General features: G+C 42.7%; 1 protein-coding gene across 2 annotated transcripts in view; it reads right to left on the bottom strand.

Moving 5' to 3' along the window:
* Positions 1-8,513: 8,513 nt before the first annotated feature.
* The window catches only part of LOC126471527 (solute carrier family 22 member 7-like), a 211,014-nt gene continuing 204,314 nt past the window's right edge, over positions 8,514-15,213 (bottom strand). For both annotated transcript variants that reach the window (XM_050099753.1, XM_050099752.1), the window contains exon 9: positions 8,514-8,753. In XM_050099753.1, the coding sequence (XP_049955710.1) occupies positions 8,556-8,753 (198 nt within the window). In that variant the 3' untranslated portion in view covers positions 8,514-8,555. The remainder of the gene's footprint in view (positions 8,754-15,213) is intronic.

Raw genomic sequence — 15,213 nt, forward strand, 5'->3', positions numbered from 1 at the left:
TTGTGACAACTAATACAGAGAAAACTAACTGGGTAAAGGAAACCATGGAAGAACTCAAGAAATTGAACATCTGCACAGAAGACATGACACACACGGAAAAATAGAGAGAAAAAATCAGAAAACAGAAATTTCAACAAATTCCCAAAGAGAAGAAAATAGTTAAGAAGTGGTCCGAAGACGAGAAGAGGAAACGCAGTGAATAGATGAGAGATTTTGGGAAGAAAAAAGAAAGACAGAGAGACACAAAATGACATGAAAATTGATTGTGTTTTAGCGCTCACTTTAAGAGGGAATTAACGTTAGGCAACAGGTGTACGCTAGCCCCATGCTCCACACCCATCTCCATCCTGTCCCTACACACTAATTTCACTCACCTTCATCCGTATCCTCTTCCCCAGTCTGCCGTTCCCCTGTTCTGTCACCTCATTCGAATCTACTGTCGCTCTCCTATCTAGTGCACCCTCTGCCTCTCCCTATTGCAACCCTATCCTTTACACCTCTTGCTTTTTTCTTAACCATCATCCACCCTCACCCAACCATCCTTTTTTGAGCTAGTTCGCACATTCATACACATAGCACGGTTGGTGGATATCAGGTTTGTAACGTAGCAAACAATTACGGATTGTTAGCTTGCATTGAAAGCGTAGCTTGCCGTAGAACCTGGAGGAGAGCTGATCTTGATTCTCACGCTCGCCCAGCTGACGCTGGCTACTGGGTCCGAAGGGCCGTGTGCTTGCCTAATGCTGCGCGCAATACGTTATACATACTCTATATGAATCTTAAGAAGTTCTATTAAATATTAATCGATCATTTTCATTCATAGAATATCAAATTATATAGAGAATACAGCCATACTGTTAATATTCCAAATCAATAACTTCCATACTTTCGGAGATATAAATTTTTACCTAAAACAATGATAGCCATTCTGGCATTGTGAAACCGAGTTATGGACTATGATGTATTCATCTATAATGTCAATTGAAACTTCAACCAAGAGCATAGGTTAACAAAATCTAATTTTCCGGAATTTTCTTTAGTTTCATTACCACAGACTTCTGACGTAATTAAAAGTACTTTAGAAAGTATTATTTCATCGTGGTTTGGTTGTGTGAGTGTTTTGCAGAGACTGAGAGAGTGAATGGAGGATATATGTAAAGTCATAATGTGATGTTTTATTAAAATTATGCCGGCTGGAGTGGCCGAGCGGTTCTAGGCGCTATAGTTTGGAACCGAGCTACATCTACGGTCGCAGGTTCGAATCCCGCCTTGGGCATGGATGTGTGTGATGTCCTTAGGTTAGTTAGGTTTAAGTAGTTCTAAGTTCTAGGGGACTGATGACCTCAGAAGTTAAGTCCCATAGTGCTCAGAGCCATTTGAACCATTTGAATTAAAATTATGTAAATGTATGCGTTAGGAAGTTATTGTGTAACAGAGGAATTTTTGACGTGCGTCCAAGTTAGCTCGATTTTGTAAAAGACAGCCAGAAGGGGAGTTGAGTATTAAATTTATTAGTAATTTATTTTGTAAAAGAAATCGTATTTTGTGTCCGTTAAATTTTATTTAGTTTCGGAATTACGAGAGTTCTAGTCTAATTTACTTGTGGTAATCTGATTGGCTGTCATAAGAAATACCGCGAGTATAGAAGTGCTCGAGATCGTCTCATTGGCTGCTTAACATACTACCCAATAGGAATTCAGCATTTCCCATGCATTTGAGTAGGGCTCTGTGCCTTAGCTTAATGAGTCGAGAGATTCGCTTGGGAACCGTCTTCTGATAAACACCTATGTTAAACCGCACTTATCAGATTTGTACCAAAATGAAGAAATTCACGCGTTTGACTGGTTCTCGTGTCGTTGACGAAAAGCGATTACGGTGTTGAGTATTTTGTGAAAGTTTGACCTTTATGAGCGATTTAATTTACGAGATATTCGTCGATAAACACCGCGTGGGGTGTTTCGTGCAGATAACGAGACATTATGGCGAGCACTTCTTTACAACAAGCCACCTGAATGTATTAACTCGCAAGTAGTTGTGGGTCAGTGACTACGACGTTCAAAATATCGGGTCAGACTAAATATCCACAGGCTGCTTTCGGTTATGAATTTCTAACGGAGACAGTCATAATTGATGTCGGGATATTACACTGGAGTCAAAATTAAAGCAACAAGTCGCTATTTCCCCGCCATGTGTCTAATTCAGGATATTATCATACAAACTGTCAACAGATGTTTGTCCGATCGTGTTCTGCTCGGAAGATTGCATCCTAGTCAACGGACATCCACGCCAACGACGATGTCAGGGCACCTATCCAATGTGTCCGGTAGTCCCACCCACATCCTGGAAGCGGGACAGTGGCAAACTGATGTGACCTGATGCCTTAATTAGAATCTTTCTTTTGTTTCTCGGACGTGGCGACAGTTTATAGAGACCGAAACTGTACCTCGAAGACCAGAGCACGGCCGACCACGTGCGACATCAGAAAGAGAGGACCGTTGTTTGACTGTAAGGGAACGACAGTACCGCATAGTACTACACAGCAACTGGCATCTGACATCGCAGCATCCACCGGACGTGTTGTACCGAGGCAAACGGTGTACATAAGGCTTCAGCAGAATGGTCTATATTGTTGAGACCTGCTGTATGTGTACCTCTGATGAGTCTTCGCAAAAGGGAACATTTAGATTGGACTGTTGTGGGGGGAGGAGACCAGACAGCAAGGGCATCGGTCTGATTGGATTAGGGAAGGACGGGGAGGGAAGTCGGTCGTGCCCTTTCAAAGGAACCATCCCAGCATGTGCCTAGACCGATTTAGGGAAATCACGGAAAACCTAAATCAGGATGGCCGGACGCGGGATTGAATCGTCGTTTTCCCGAATGCGAGTCCAGTGTGCTAACCACTACGCCACCTCGCTCAGTGGAACATTTAGAGTGTAGTCGTCAACATGCCACCTGGACGGATGAAAAGTGGGCCAGCGTTCTTTTCACAGATGAGTCCCAATTTGGTCTGGAGAGTGATTCTCGAGGGATTCACATCTGGAGGTAACGTGGAACACAATTTCGGGATTCAAACATTGTGGAAAGAGGCCAGTTTTGAGGAGAATCCGTAATGATACGGGCGGGGATTATTGTGAGCACTCGAACACCTTTTAATAAAATTGTATGGGTGTATCGGCAAGGTTTACCTGCTGTCAGGTATCGTGACGATATCTTGGGGCCTCAAGTGCGGTTGTTGCACCGTGTTGTGGGCCTATGCAGTGTAGTGGGCCCAGACTTCATATTGATTTGCGACAATGCCCGACCGCACAGAGCACAGGTGGCTGATGTTTTCTTGGAAACAGAGAAGATATTGCATGCATGGCGTGAGCTTTCCGCTCTCTCGGTATGAATCCCATGGAGGATGTCTGGGATGCACTAGGGAGACGGATTGCATCACGTAAGCATCCACCAACCACTATCGAAGACTTGCGAGCAGCTGTGCAGGAAGAATGTGCGTTATTGCCTGAGTATGAGATGGATGACATCATCCACAGCATGTCCGCTCGTTGGCCTGTTTTGCACATCCCATACTGAGCATATTAACCAGTTGTAAGCACGTGTCTGCAAATCCGTTAAGTTGGAATAAAACGAAGAACATTTTTTTCTACCGTTATGCATGTTGCACTTGCTAACGTTTTGTGTTCTTTGCATTGGTCTCCCACAAGTCCAACCCCTCGTCCAAGTCGTGGGAGATGGGCAACGGCATGAAGTAGAGATTGCCTGAAGGAGCGAGGTACAGTGGGGACTGTGTGTGCCCCGGGACCGCTACAGTAGCTGTGAAGGAACCCTGAAAAGTGACGGCTAAGGGGGCTCTGTTGAAGCTACGATAGGCCCACCAAGCCAGTTGTGGATTATGATTTCTGCTTTCAAAAATAGAACGGGCCTCGGAAAGGACGGATTTAATCGACAACGAACTGGCTATAAACAAGGACTACGATTTGGAACATTAAACATACAAACATTGACTGCAAAGGTGGAGGAGATGATACACATGATGGAAAGAAGGAAGTTAGACATATTGGAGTTAACTGAAACTAGATGGAAAGGAGAAGGAAGGAGAGAGCTGAGGAAAGGCTACTGATTGTATTGGAGTGGATATGAGGAGGGAAGGAGAAATGGAGTCGGAATAGTAGTAAGAGATGGATTTAAAGAGGAAGTGAAGAGAATAAGTGATAGGATGATGAAGACCAAAATATCACTCAAGAGGACGACCATAGAGGTAATGCAAGTGTATGCGCCGGAGGTGGGTTGCACTTCTGAGGAGAAGCAAGAGTTTGAAGAGTAAATGCAGATGCAGATGGGAAGGACGAATATGATAGTAATGGGAGATTTAAACGTGCACGTTGGAGGAGAAAGACAAGGCTGCGAAAGTGTGCTTGGACCAGAGGGTTGGGGCTGCCGAAATGAGGAACGTGAAAGACTGTTGGAGTTCTGTCAAAGGAATGGCTTGCTCGTTGGGAACTCTTGGTTCAGGAAAAGGGATAGCCACAAGATTACCTGGTACAGTCAAGACTTAAAGAGAAAGTCGATAGTTGACTACTTCCTGTACGATAGTGAGACAATAGGAACATCACTGACATTAAGGTTATACCATCACTGGCCTTCGATAGCGACCACCGTTTGCTGGTAATGAACCTGAGAGGGACTAAGGATAATAGAGGAGCAGAAAACCAGGAAAGACGTATGAGGGTATGGAAGTTGAAGGAGGAAGAAAGCAGGCTACAGTACTTACAAGTAGTAAAGGAAAGCATCCCAAAGGATGACCCAAAAATGGTAGAAGAGGAATGGGGTAGATTCAAGGGAACATTAGCAAGTGCGGCGGGAGCAATATGTGGGAGGACAAGCAACAAAAAGAGAGGGAAAGAAATACCCTAGTGGAATGATAAAACAAAGGATATATTACAGACGAAGAATAGAGCCTTTAGAGAATGGTTCCAGAAGAGAACAGTAGAGATAAGGGAAGAGTATCAGGCAAGAAAAAAAGAAGCAAAAAGAGTGGTGGCGGAGGAAAAAAGAAAGTGGATGGAACAGTGGACCAAAATGATGGAGGAGGATAGTGAAGGTTCAAGAAGGTGTTATATGGGATGATTAAAAGTAAGAGAAAAAACAGTACGACGGATTATGCTCGAATGGTGAACAAAAGTGGACAAGATCTAGAGAATAAGGAGGAAGTCAAGAATATGTGGGAGGAGTACTTTGAAGAACTTCTGAACCCGAATGGAGGCATGCATGAGGAGGAACAAGCCGAGGAAGAAAAAGAGGAGGAACAGCAAATAGAAAAAGACGTTACATGGGGAGAAGTGGAAGAGACATTGGGCAAGATGAAGGGAGGCAAGTCACGAAGTCTAGATGAGCTAAGTGTAGAGATGGTGTGAGGAGCAGGAGAGGTGGGGATGCAATGGCTATATCGAGTAATGAAAATTGTGTGGAGACAGAAGGTGATATCAGAAGACTGGAAGAAGGGAATAACTGTCTCGATCTTTAAGAAGGGAAATAGAAAAGAGTGCAAGAACTATCGGGGGATAGCACTGGTGAGTCATTGTGCGAAGATTTTTGAGAAAATTTTAGAAGCACGAATTCGGGTAAAATTGGAAGGAAGAATGAGAGAAGAGCAACATGGCTTCAGAACAGGAAGTTCCACGGTGGATCTTATTTTTGCTATAAGACAAGTGTAGGATCACCACTATGAATATGGAATAGATCTGCTAATGATCTTCCTGGAGATCGAAAAAGCATATGATAGTGTATGTAGAAGCAAAGTGTGGAAAGCCCTGGAGAACAGAGAAGTAGCAAAACAGATTATTTGGAGGATAAGGTTGAAATGGTTCAAATGGCTCTGAGCACTATGCGACTTAACTTCTGAGGTCATCAGTCGCCTAGAACTTAGAACTAATTAAACCTAACTAACCTAAGGACATCACACACATCCATGCGCGAGGCAGGACTCGAACCTGCGACCGTAGCGGCCGCTCGGCTCCAGACTGTAGCGCCTAGAACCGCACGGCCACTCCGGTCGGCGGAGAATAAGGGAAATGTACCATGGAAGTGTGAGCTATGTGAAAGTGGTAGGGGAGAGATCAGCTTGGACTGAACAGAAGAATGGCTTGAGGCAGGAAAGTGAACTTTCACCATTACTCTTCATTGTAGTGATGGATGTTATAATGAGTACAGTGGTGGTGGTGGTGGTTAGTGTTTAACGTCCCGTCGACAACGAGATCATTAGAGACGGAGCGCAAGCTCGGGTTAGGGAAGGATTGGGAAGGAAATCGGCCGTGCCCTTTCAAAGGAACCATCCCGGCATTTGCCTGAAACGATTTAGGGAAATCACGGAAAACCTAAATCAGGATGGCTGGAGACGGGATTGAACCGTCGTCCTCCCGAATGCGAGTCCAGTGTGCTAACCACTGCGCCACCTCGCTCGGTCTGAGTACAGTAGCACAAGTAATTGGTGAAAGGAAGATGAAAGCTGTGGTGTTTTCAGATGATCTGATGATTTGGGGGAATAAGGAGGAGGAAGTACAAGAGCAGTTGGACGTATGGGAACGAGCAGTACAAGAGTATGGGATGAAATTTAGTATAAGTAAGAATGAGATGATTATCACAACAAGAAAGAAGGAGAGAGGAACAACTGGAATAACAATTGGGGGGTAATGATTGAGGAGAGTGGACAGTTTCAAGTACCTGGGAAGTCTGATACACGAAGATGGGAAGAACGACAGAGAAATAAACGGGTGGAGGAGAAAAGCAAAAGCTTTTCGGTATAGTGTCGGAAGCCTGATATGGAGCAAATATGTACCCCAAATCAGTAAAAAGGTTATATACCGATCATACTATGTCTCGAACCTGACATATGCATCAGAAGCCTGGGTTATGAAAGGAAGAGAGAAAAGCAAAGTACAAGCTAGCGAGACGAAATTCCTGAGAAACAGTATTGGAGTGACAAAGATAGACAGGTTAAGAAATGAGAGGATCAGAGAGTTAATGAAGGTGGAACCATTACAGGAGCAGATAGAGAAATCAAGGCTGAGATGGTATGGACAAGCCGGCCGGAGTGGCCGTGCGGTTCTGGGCGCTACAGTCTGGACCCGAGCGACCGCTCCGGTCGCAGGTTCGAATCCTGTCTCGGGCATGGATGTGTGTGATGTCCTTAGGTTAGTTAGGCTTAATTATTTCTAAGTTCTAGGCGACTGATGACCTCAGAAGTTAAGTCGCATAGTGCTCAGAGCCATTTGGTATGGACACGTTAAGAGAATAGAGGAGAAGAGGATACCTAGGAGGAAACACGAGACGGAACTGGAAAGAAAGAGACCAAGAGGAAGTCCGAGAGACAGATGGCTGAAAGGAGTGGAGGAATGCGTCCAGAAGAAAGGATAAGACTGGACCAAGGTGAAGACGGAGAGATGGTGGCAAGACATAAGACAATGGAGAGGCCTATGTTCCATACAGACCCGCCCAGAGGCTGGAAACTGTCCAAGATGATGATGATGACATTGGTTCTACTTTACTGTTACCTGTTTATACTGTTTTTTGGCAAAATAAAAGCAGCGTTACAAAATTTCCATTTGTTGCTTTAATTTTGGTCACCAGTGTAAATACGGGCCTGATAGCGATTTTCGTTGTTTTGAACACAATAAAACAACTTCAAGGAAATCTTGACATTTTGACAAACGACTCACGCTAGTATCCCGAATGTTCAATAATTTAACAAACATTCAGCTACTGCCCATGGACTGGAGTTATGTGGCCTTTGCGTGTAGGTATTTAGTCAAATTTTCGTCAACGCTGCTTTTGTCGGCCAAACCAGTATCTATTATTGCAGAGTGAAGGGCAGACAGCCCGAAACTTATCCAGATAGGTGGAATGATTGTTTAAAGGATCGTGAGGGGCCAACCCTCCCCGCCGTAGGCTGCCAACAATATGTTGCTAATATACTGTATAAGAAAAATCTTTGGTTACTTTTTGGAACAGATCATCTATTGTGACAGGTATTATGGATGTTTCTCCCATATTTACAAATATTTACTGAATGCAGATACAGTCTCATAAAAAATATAAAAGCACTGAAATGCTGAATTTTATTTGTTTCAACACTTTCCTGCATGAGCGACTGACGTGATTGACTGTGTTCAGTGCATTTTCCTTCTCTCTCTCTCTCTCTCTCTCTCTCTCTCTCTCTCCTTCCCTTCATCCCTCCCGCTCGCCTCTCCCCCCCCTCCCCCCGCTACACACACACATTAATTCATAGACCATACAACAGTTGACTTGGTTCCATATTTCTTTGGTTTTGGGTGACTTTTGTTATAGGTGTTTTCATTGGGTATTATATTTATCATCTTGTTCCCAGCGAAATGCATCTGTGGTGTTACGTTAATGCTTACTAAAAAAACAGCAGTCATTATAATAGTGGTACGGCACACAGCAGGCGTGTAAAATATTACTCAGAATTTCGAGAAATTATACTTTATTCACTCATACATAAAAATAAGCTTACAGGCTGAGGTGTACTGGTATATAAACTAGGGCTTTCTGCTTCCTAACGTTCCTTTAGGGAAAAATATCCAGTACTTCTGCGACTGGCCAAATGTAGAAACATCCACTAAAGTCTCTGGAAGTATCTTGTTCAAGGATTCTGGTAGAAATGATATCAGAAGCGAAGTAATAAGCATAATGGTTCCAAGTATCCCAAACATGTACCGAGATTCAATTTCTGCTCCCTGAGAAAGAAAAATTGAAGTTACGTTATGTTAAGATACAGTTCTGCAAGACTTATACTGCAAAGGATTAAACAATAGTATGTAAAATATACGCTGAAGCGCCAAAGAAACCGATATAGGTATGCGTATTCAAATACAGAGATATGTAAACAGGCAGAATACGGCGCAGCGGTCGGCAGCTTCTATATAAGAAGACAAGTGTCTGGCGCAGTTGTTAGATCGGTTGCTGCTGCTACAATGGCAGGTTATCAAGATTTAAATGAGTTTGAACGTGGTGTTCAATCGGCGCACGAGCGATGGGACACAGCATCTCCGAGGTAGCGAAAGTAAAGATGAAGTACGACGATCCAGTAAAACATCAAATCTCCGACATCGCTGCAGCCGGAAATAGATCCTGCAAGAACGGGACCGACGACGACTGAAGAGAATCGTTCAACGTGACGGACGTGCAACCCATCCGTAAATTGCTTCTGATTTCAATTCTGGGCCATTAACAAGTGTCAGCGTGCGAACCATTCAACGAAACATCATCGACATGGGCTTTCGGAGCCGAATGCCAATTCGTGTACCCTTGATGACTGCACGACACAACGCCTCACGCCTCGCCTGGCCCGTCAACACCGACGTTGGACTGTTGATGACTGGAAACATGTTGCCTCGTAGAATGAGTCTCGTTTCAAATTGTATCGAGCGGATGGACGTGTACGGGTATCGACACAACCTCATGAATACATGGACCCTGCGAGTCAGCGGGGGACGGTTCAAGCTCTGTAATGGTGTGGGGTGAGAGCAGTTGGAGTGATATGGGACCCATGACACGTCTAGATACGACTCTGACAGGTGACACGTACGTAAGGATCCTGTCTGATCGCCTGCATCCATTCGTGTCCATTGTGCATTCCGATGGACTTGGGCAACTCCAGCATGACAACGCGACATTCCACACGTCCAGAATTGCTACAGAGTGACTCCAGGAACACTCTTCTGAGTTTAAACACGTACGCTGGCCACCAAACTCCCCAGACATGAACATGATTGAGCACATTTGGGATGCCTTGCAACGTGCTGTTCAGAAGAGATCTCCACCCCCTCGTACTCTTTTGGATTTATGGGCAGTCCTGAAGGATTCATGGTGTCAGTTCCCTCCAGCACTACTTCGGACATTAGTAGAGACCCTGCCACGTCGTGTTGCGGCACTGCTACGTACTTGCGGTGGCCCTACGCGATATTACGTAGGTGTAGCAGTTTCTTTGGCTCTTCAGTGTATAGATAATGAAAAAAATAAAATAAAAATACATTTAATTTTAACTCAAAAGCCTAGTTAACATAAAAAGCAACTGATTTTTGGACACTTCTGGTAGAAGCTGATGGGTTTATAGGTATGGTACGTAAACATGTGACCACTACATTTCTAATACCGTACTTGAATATTTTATCATTAATATCCCATATGACAGTCTGTCTAAGCAAATATTTTATAGATGACATCGTGATCTATGGTTATGAAGAGCTAATAGAACTCGTGTCCACTAGAGCCACTAACAGTAACAACAGTTCAATAGATCCTGTTATAATGTATAAAATCCAGTAAAATTTTGCAAAATAATCAGTTTTATAGAATTAATAATATTTTAGCCAAATACAAAATACTCTCTCGTATTTATTTAGTCGTACTAACAAGGGAACCTCCCCATCGCACCCCCCTCAGATTTAGTTATAAGTTGGCACAGTGGATGGCCTTGAAAAACTGAACACAGATCAATCGAGAAAACAAGAAGAAGTTGTGTGGAACGATGAAAAAAGTAAGCAAAATATACAAACTGAGTAGTCCATTGTAAGATACCAAACATCAAGGCCAATGTGAGCTATGGAGCGCAGTGGTCCCGTGGTTAGCGAGAGCTGCTGTGGAACTAGAGGGCCGTGGTTCAAGCCTTCCCTCGAGTGGAAATTTTACTTTCTTTATTTTCGCAAAGTTATGATCTGTCCGTTCGTTCACTGACGTCTCTGTTCACTGTAATAAGTTTAGCGCCTGTGTTTTGCGACCGCACCGCAAAACCGTGCGATTGTTATTGAAGTCGCGAGCTATATTTGCTGGATTCATATTGCCCACGGAATACATCTCACGTATTTAATGCACTCTCGTCCAAAGTAGTGAACAGTCAACTGCCAGTCAGGGAGCCTCGTTAGCAGGAATACTCTCTCTTCCGTGCGCTGTAGTCGACTGACGGTGTGTGTTTCGATGTTTGTTTAAGTGTGGTGTCCCAATACTACGGCGCAGTTACCTCGCATCGGACGGACGGACGGACGGACGGACAGATAAGTGTCTGAAAATAAAAAATTAAACTTTTCAGTCGATGGACGACGTGAACCAAGGACCTCTCGTTCCGCAGCCGCTCACCACGGGACCACGGCGCTCTCGAGCTCAGTTTGTTCTTGATGTTGCCTATGTTGCACATTGACTACTCAGTTTGTATATTTTGCTTATTTTTTCATAGTTCCACACAACTTCTTCCTGTTTTCTTGATTGATCTTGATTCAGTTTTTCAAGGCTTATCCACTGTGCCAACTTATAACTAAATCTGAGGGGGGTGCGATGGGGAGGTTCCCTTGTAAGCGAAATGAATAAAGCAACCTATTGAAAAAAATGCCTATGTACTTACAGTTGTTATGATCCATAGCAAGACAAGCATTGAAGAAGGCAAATACAACACTTGTCAGTTTCTGGTACTGTGAACAAGCACATCACATTTCATGTGAAGTATCTCCTGATTTTCTGTAGCATATATATCAATAAGGGCTATGGGCTGTCGTTATGCTGAGACATTTAAAGTATAAAAATAAAAAGTTACAGTGTAAAACACAGTTTATTTATTTTTCTGTGGGAAACAATTCGTTCCAGCTATACTAACCATCATCAGACGAAAATTGCGGATCACTGAGGAACCCAAACTAGGAACCACTGTGCAATTCTATACGATGTCTGTCAGCAGCAGTCAGTAATTTTACTAGTTTCAGTAATTTTTCATACTGGCGTGAACGTATACCACACTCAAATATAAGCTGCACCCTTTATTTTGAAACAGGGATGGAGGTGGGTGTGGAAGACAGAAACTCAGTGGAGAAAATTTTGTATCACAGTACCCACTTACATTTGCATGACTACTCTACAATTCTCACTGAAGTTCGTGGCAAAGGGTTCATCAAATCACCTTCAGATTACTTTTCCAGTTTTATTCTCGAACAGCGAGTAGGAAAAACAAACACTTAAATCTTCCTTTTACTGATTACAACTTTGTTATAGTTTAAGTGTGTTGTAGTGCTTATTAGTTTACTGTAAGAGTAGCGCCATAGGTAACAAATGTGAATGTTACCGTAGGTTGATTGGTATGGGAGAAAGATTTTAGGATTGTAGGTTGTGTTTCACTGGCGACAATGCAGCGGGGAAGTAATAAAGAGTGTAAGATGAGCCACTTCCATGGAGTTCTGGATTATGTAGCCGAGACAGGAAAATCGTGGAACAGGGGAGAAAGATTTGTGTCCTCCAAGCAAAAATAGAACTGGCATATTTTGAATTAGATACGTTAAAAGGTGAAACAGATAGTATGAGCTGGGAGTAGGTGACAAGTAATGGGCAAAAAGAGAAAATCTCATAAATCACACTTCAAATTCCGATTAGCAATCAGTTTGACTTGTTACCTGAAACAGAGGAAGAGCCTCAACCACTGTCTGAGCTTAATAGGGAGCAGCAGATTCGTAGGAATGGCTTTAAGATTAGGTCAGTAGAAGAGTCACGTAGAAAGAAAAGAGTCTTCGTACGAGGAAGCAGTCACGCAGAGGTGTGGGCTGACTGCTACAAGAAAAACTAGACGTAGAATACCATGTCACAAGCATCGTGAAACCTAGCGCCAAACTTAGCCAGGTGACAGAGAACATAGGAGCCTTGCGCAGAGATTTTGATGGCAAAGGTAAGGTATTTACAGTAGGAGGACCAGGAAACAGCCTGGTAACAACAACAATATAGCATTAAAGGTGGCCTGGAGGAAATACGAGGGTTGTCCAGAAAGTAAGTTCCGATCTGTCGTGAAATGGACACCACAAAGAAAACTCGATGAAGCTTTACACAAATGTGTTGGGTAGTGCCTCTAGTATGACCGTCGATCGCATCAAGATGCTTTTTTCAGTTGTGAGCGCACTCTAAGCGAGTAAAGGTGCCTAGAACAACAATGTCTCCCGCCAAGTAGGAGGGCCCGCTGAGAGGCTTCGCCTTAATGAATGCAGCCCACCTAACACCACTGCTACGTATTTCCTTCCTCATAGCAATTCTCAGCCGCACTCTGCAGGGGCAGTGAAGACGCTCCTGCAGCCTTTTCGATGGGAAGTGCTCTATCACCCACAACACAGCCCTAATTGGCTCGTCCTGAGTATCATCTTTGTTCACATGAAACACTGGATATGAAGAAAACAATTGGGTGCAGGCTATGCACTATAGGACCAGTGTAGAGAATTATCGGAAAGCACAGGCGGCTGCCTTCTATGACGATGGTGTTGGAAATTTCGTATAACGCTCCGACAAATGTTTAAGCTGGAGAGGCGAATATGTAGAGAAGTATCTGGAAAGTGTAACTAACTCTTGCAAATAAAATGTTTCTGATTTTCAATGTGGTTTCCATTTAGCTAACGATTGGAACAACCCTCGTAGAAGCAGAAACAACACACACTCGTGGGAGTGGGCGGGGCGGGGAGAGGGGGGGGGGGTGTTCTCCAGGGTTTGCAGTGATATGACCAGCCCTGAGTTAAAAGGCTGTTAGCAGCCTGAACAAAGAGCTGAGCGAATCGCTTTAGACTGAAACAGAGTCTCACAAGTGTGTTGTGCCTGTTACTGCGATTGGGAGATGGGGATACACTATGCATGGTCTGCACCTGAACAGCAGGGGAAGGAAAGATTAGCTAAGCCCCTTGCATAAAATATAAGGGAGGCCACAAGCACACAAGATAAAATCCCTGTGATTGCTGGAATCAAGAGGCACACTTTTTAGAATAGAGTCAGGTTACAGATAGAGAGTATCGAAAGATATTAGAACAGTGCTAGACGTGTAACAGTTTGCAGAAAAATAAAATCAATTGTTTGATTAGAACATTAGATGGTTGCAAAGCAAGACAGATGAACTTATTGTATGCTTGGAACACGTCGAAAATTCTGAAGTGATAGATGTTATGTGCCTCTCTTAACACTATGTAACCACAGGGATGGAGAAGTTAAATATCAGGGCTTATAGTCTTGCGTCATTGTCGTGTAAAGTTATCATAATAAAGGAGGAGTTTGCACAATATGTAAAAGTTAGAATAAAGTCAATAATATTGAAACAAATAGTTTTCGTATTGATCTGAACCTAGAAGCAAGTGCTTGTGAGTTGTTATTGCAGAATACTTCTCTGATAATTGTAACAGTTTACAGATTCCTTCTAGCAAACTTTCAGCCATTTATGAGAAATCTAGATGCTTTATTGAGCTACACAAGTTCCGAGTACTTTTAACAATCACTTTCTAAATGTAGCAGCAAATACAGGAGTAAACGGTTTGGTTGAAGGAACAAGAGAATATATTAAAAATTTCATTCCACAAACACTTAAACAGCTAGAAGTAGCACCAACATCCTTCACAGAAATTAATACAATCATAAAAATCCTAAAAAACACAAAAGCTCATATGAGGTTGAGGGAATTTAAAACAGAATTATGAAAAGTTGTTGCAACTTAATAAGTAATGTCTTTTGTGATATATACAATACATCACTGTCTCAGAGAATTTTTGAATACAGGATAAAACATGCAATTACTAAACTAGTTCATAAAAAAGGAGTCAAAACGGACTTAAACAATTTTCGTCCAGTTCCCTTACTGACATATTTTTCCAAAATATCCGAAAATGTAATGTACTCAAGAACAGTCCGACACTTAAGTGGAAACAATTTACTTAGCACATCACAAATAGGATTCCAGAAGGGTTGCTCGACTAAGAATGCTACTTATACATTAACTAATCAAACAGTATAAACCTTAAATTATAATATATCATCAGTTGGTATTTTATGGGTTCTTTCAAAGGTGTTTGACTGTGCAGATCACGATACTCTCTTAGAAAACTCAAGTTTTATTTAGTTGATGGCTTTACACACTGTAGGACTGAATCATGCTTAACAAACAGAGTGCAAAAAAGTAATGATGAATAATTCAGACAATATTAGAGAGGTAGAAAATTTTAGTGACTAGGAGGGAAAAAAATTACAAGGAGACTTCCACAGAATTCAGCTTTGGGTCCACTCCTATTCCTAATACATTTGAATGACCTTCCACTTAACATTCAACAAGCAAAATTGGTACTTTTGCAGACGATTCTAACATTATGATAAATCCCATTAGAGAGAAAGGTACAGTAGAGTTGGCCTATAATATTTTCCAAA

The sequence above is a fragment of the Schistocerca serialis genome, chromosome 3 (assembly GCF_023864345.2).
Source record: "Schistocerca serialis cubense isolate TAMUIC-IGC-003099 chromosome 3, iqSchSeri2.2, whole genome shotgun sequence".
In the NCBI taxonomy this organism is placed as follows: Eukaryota; Metazoa; Arthropoda; class Insecta; order Orthoptera; family Acrididae; genus Schistocerca; species Schistocerca serialis.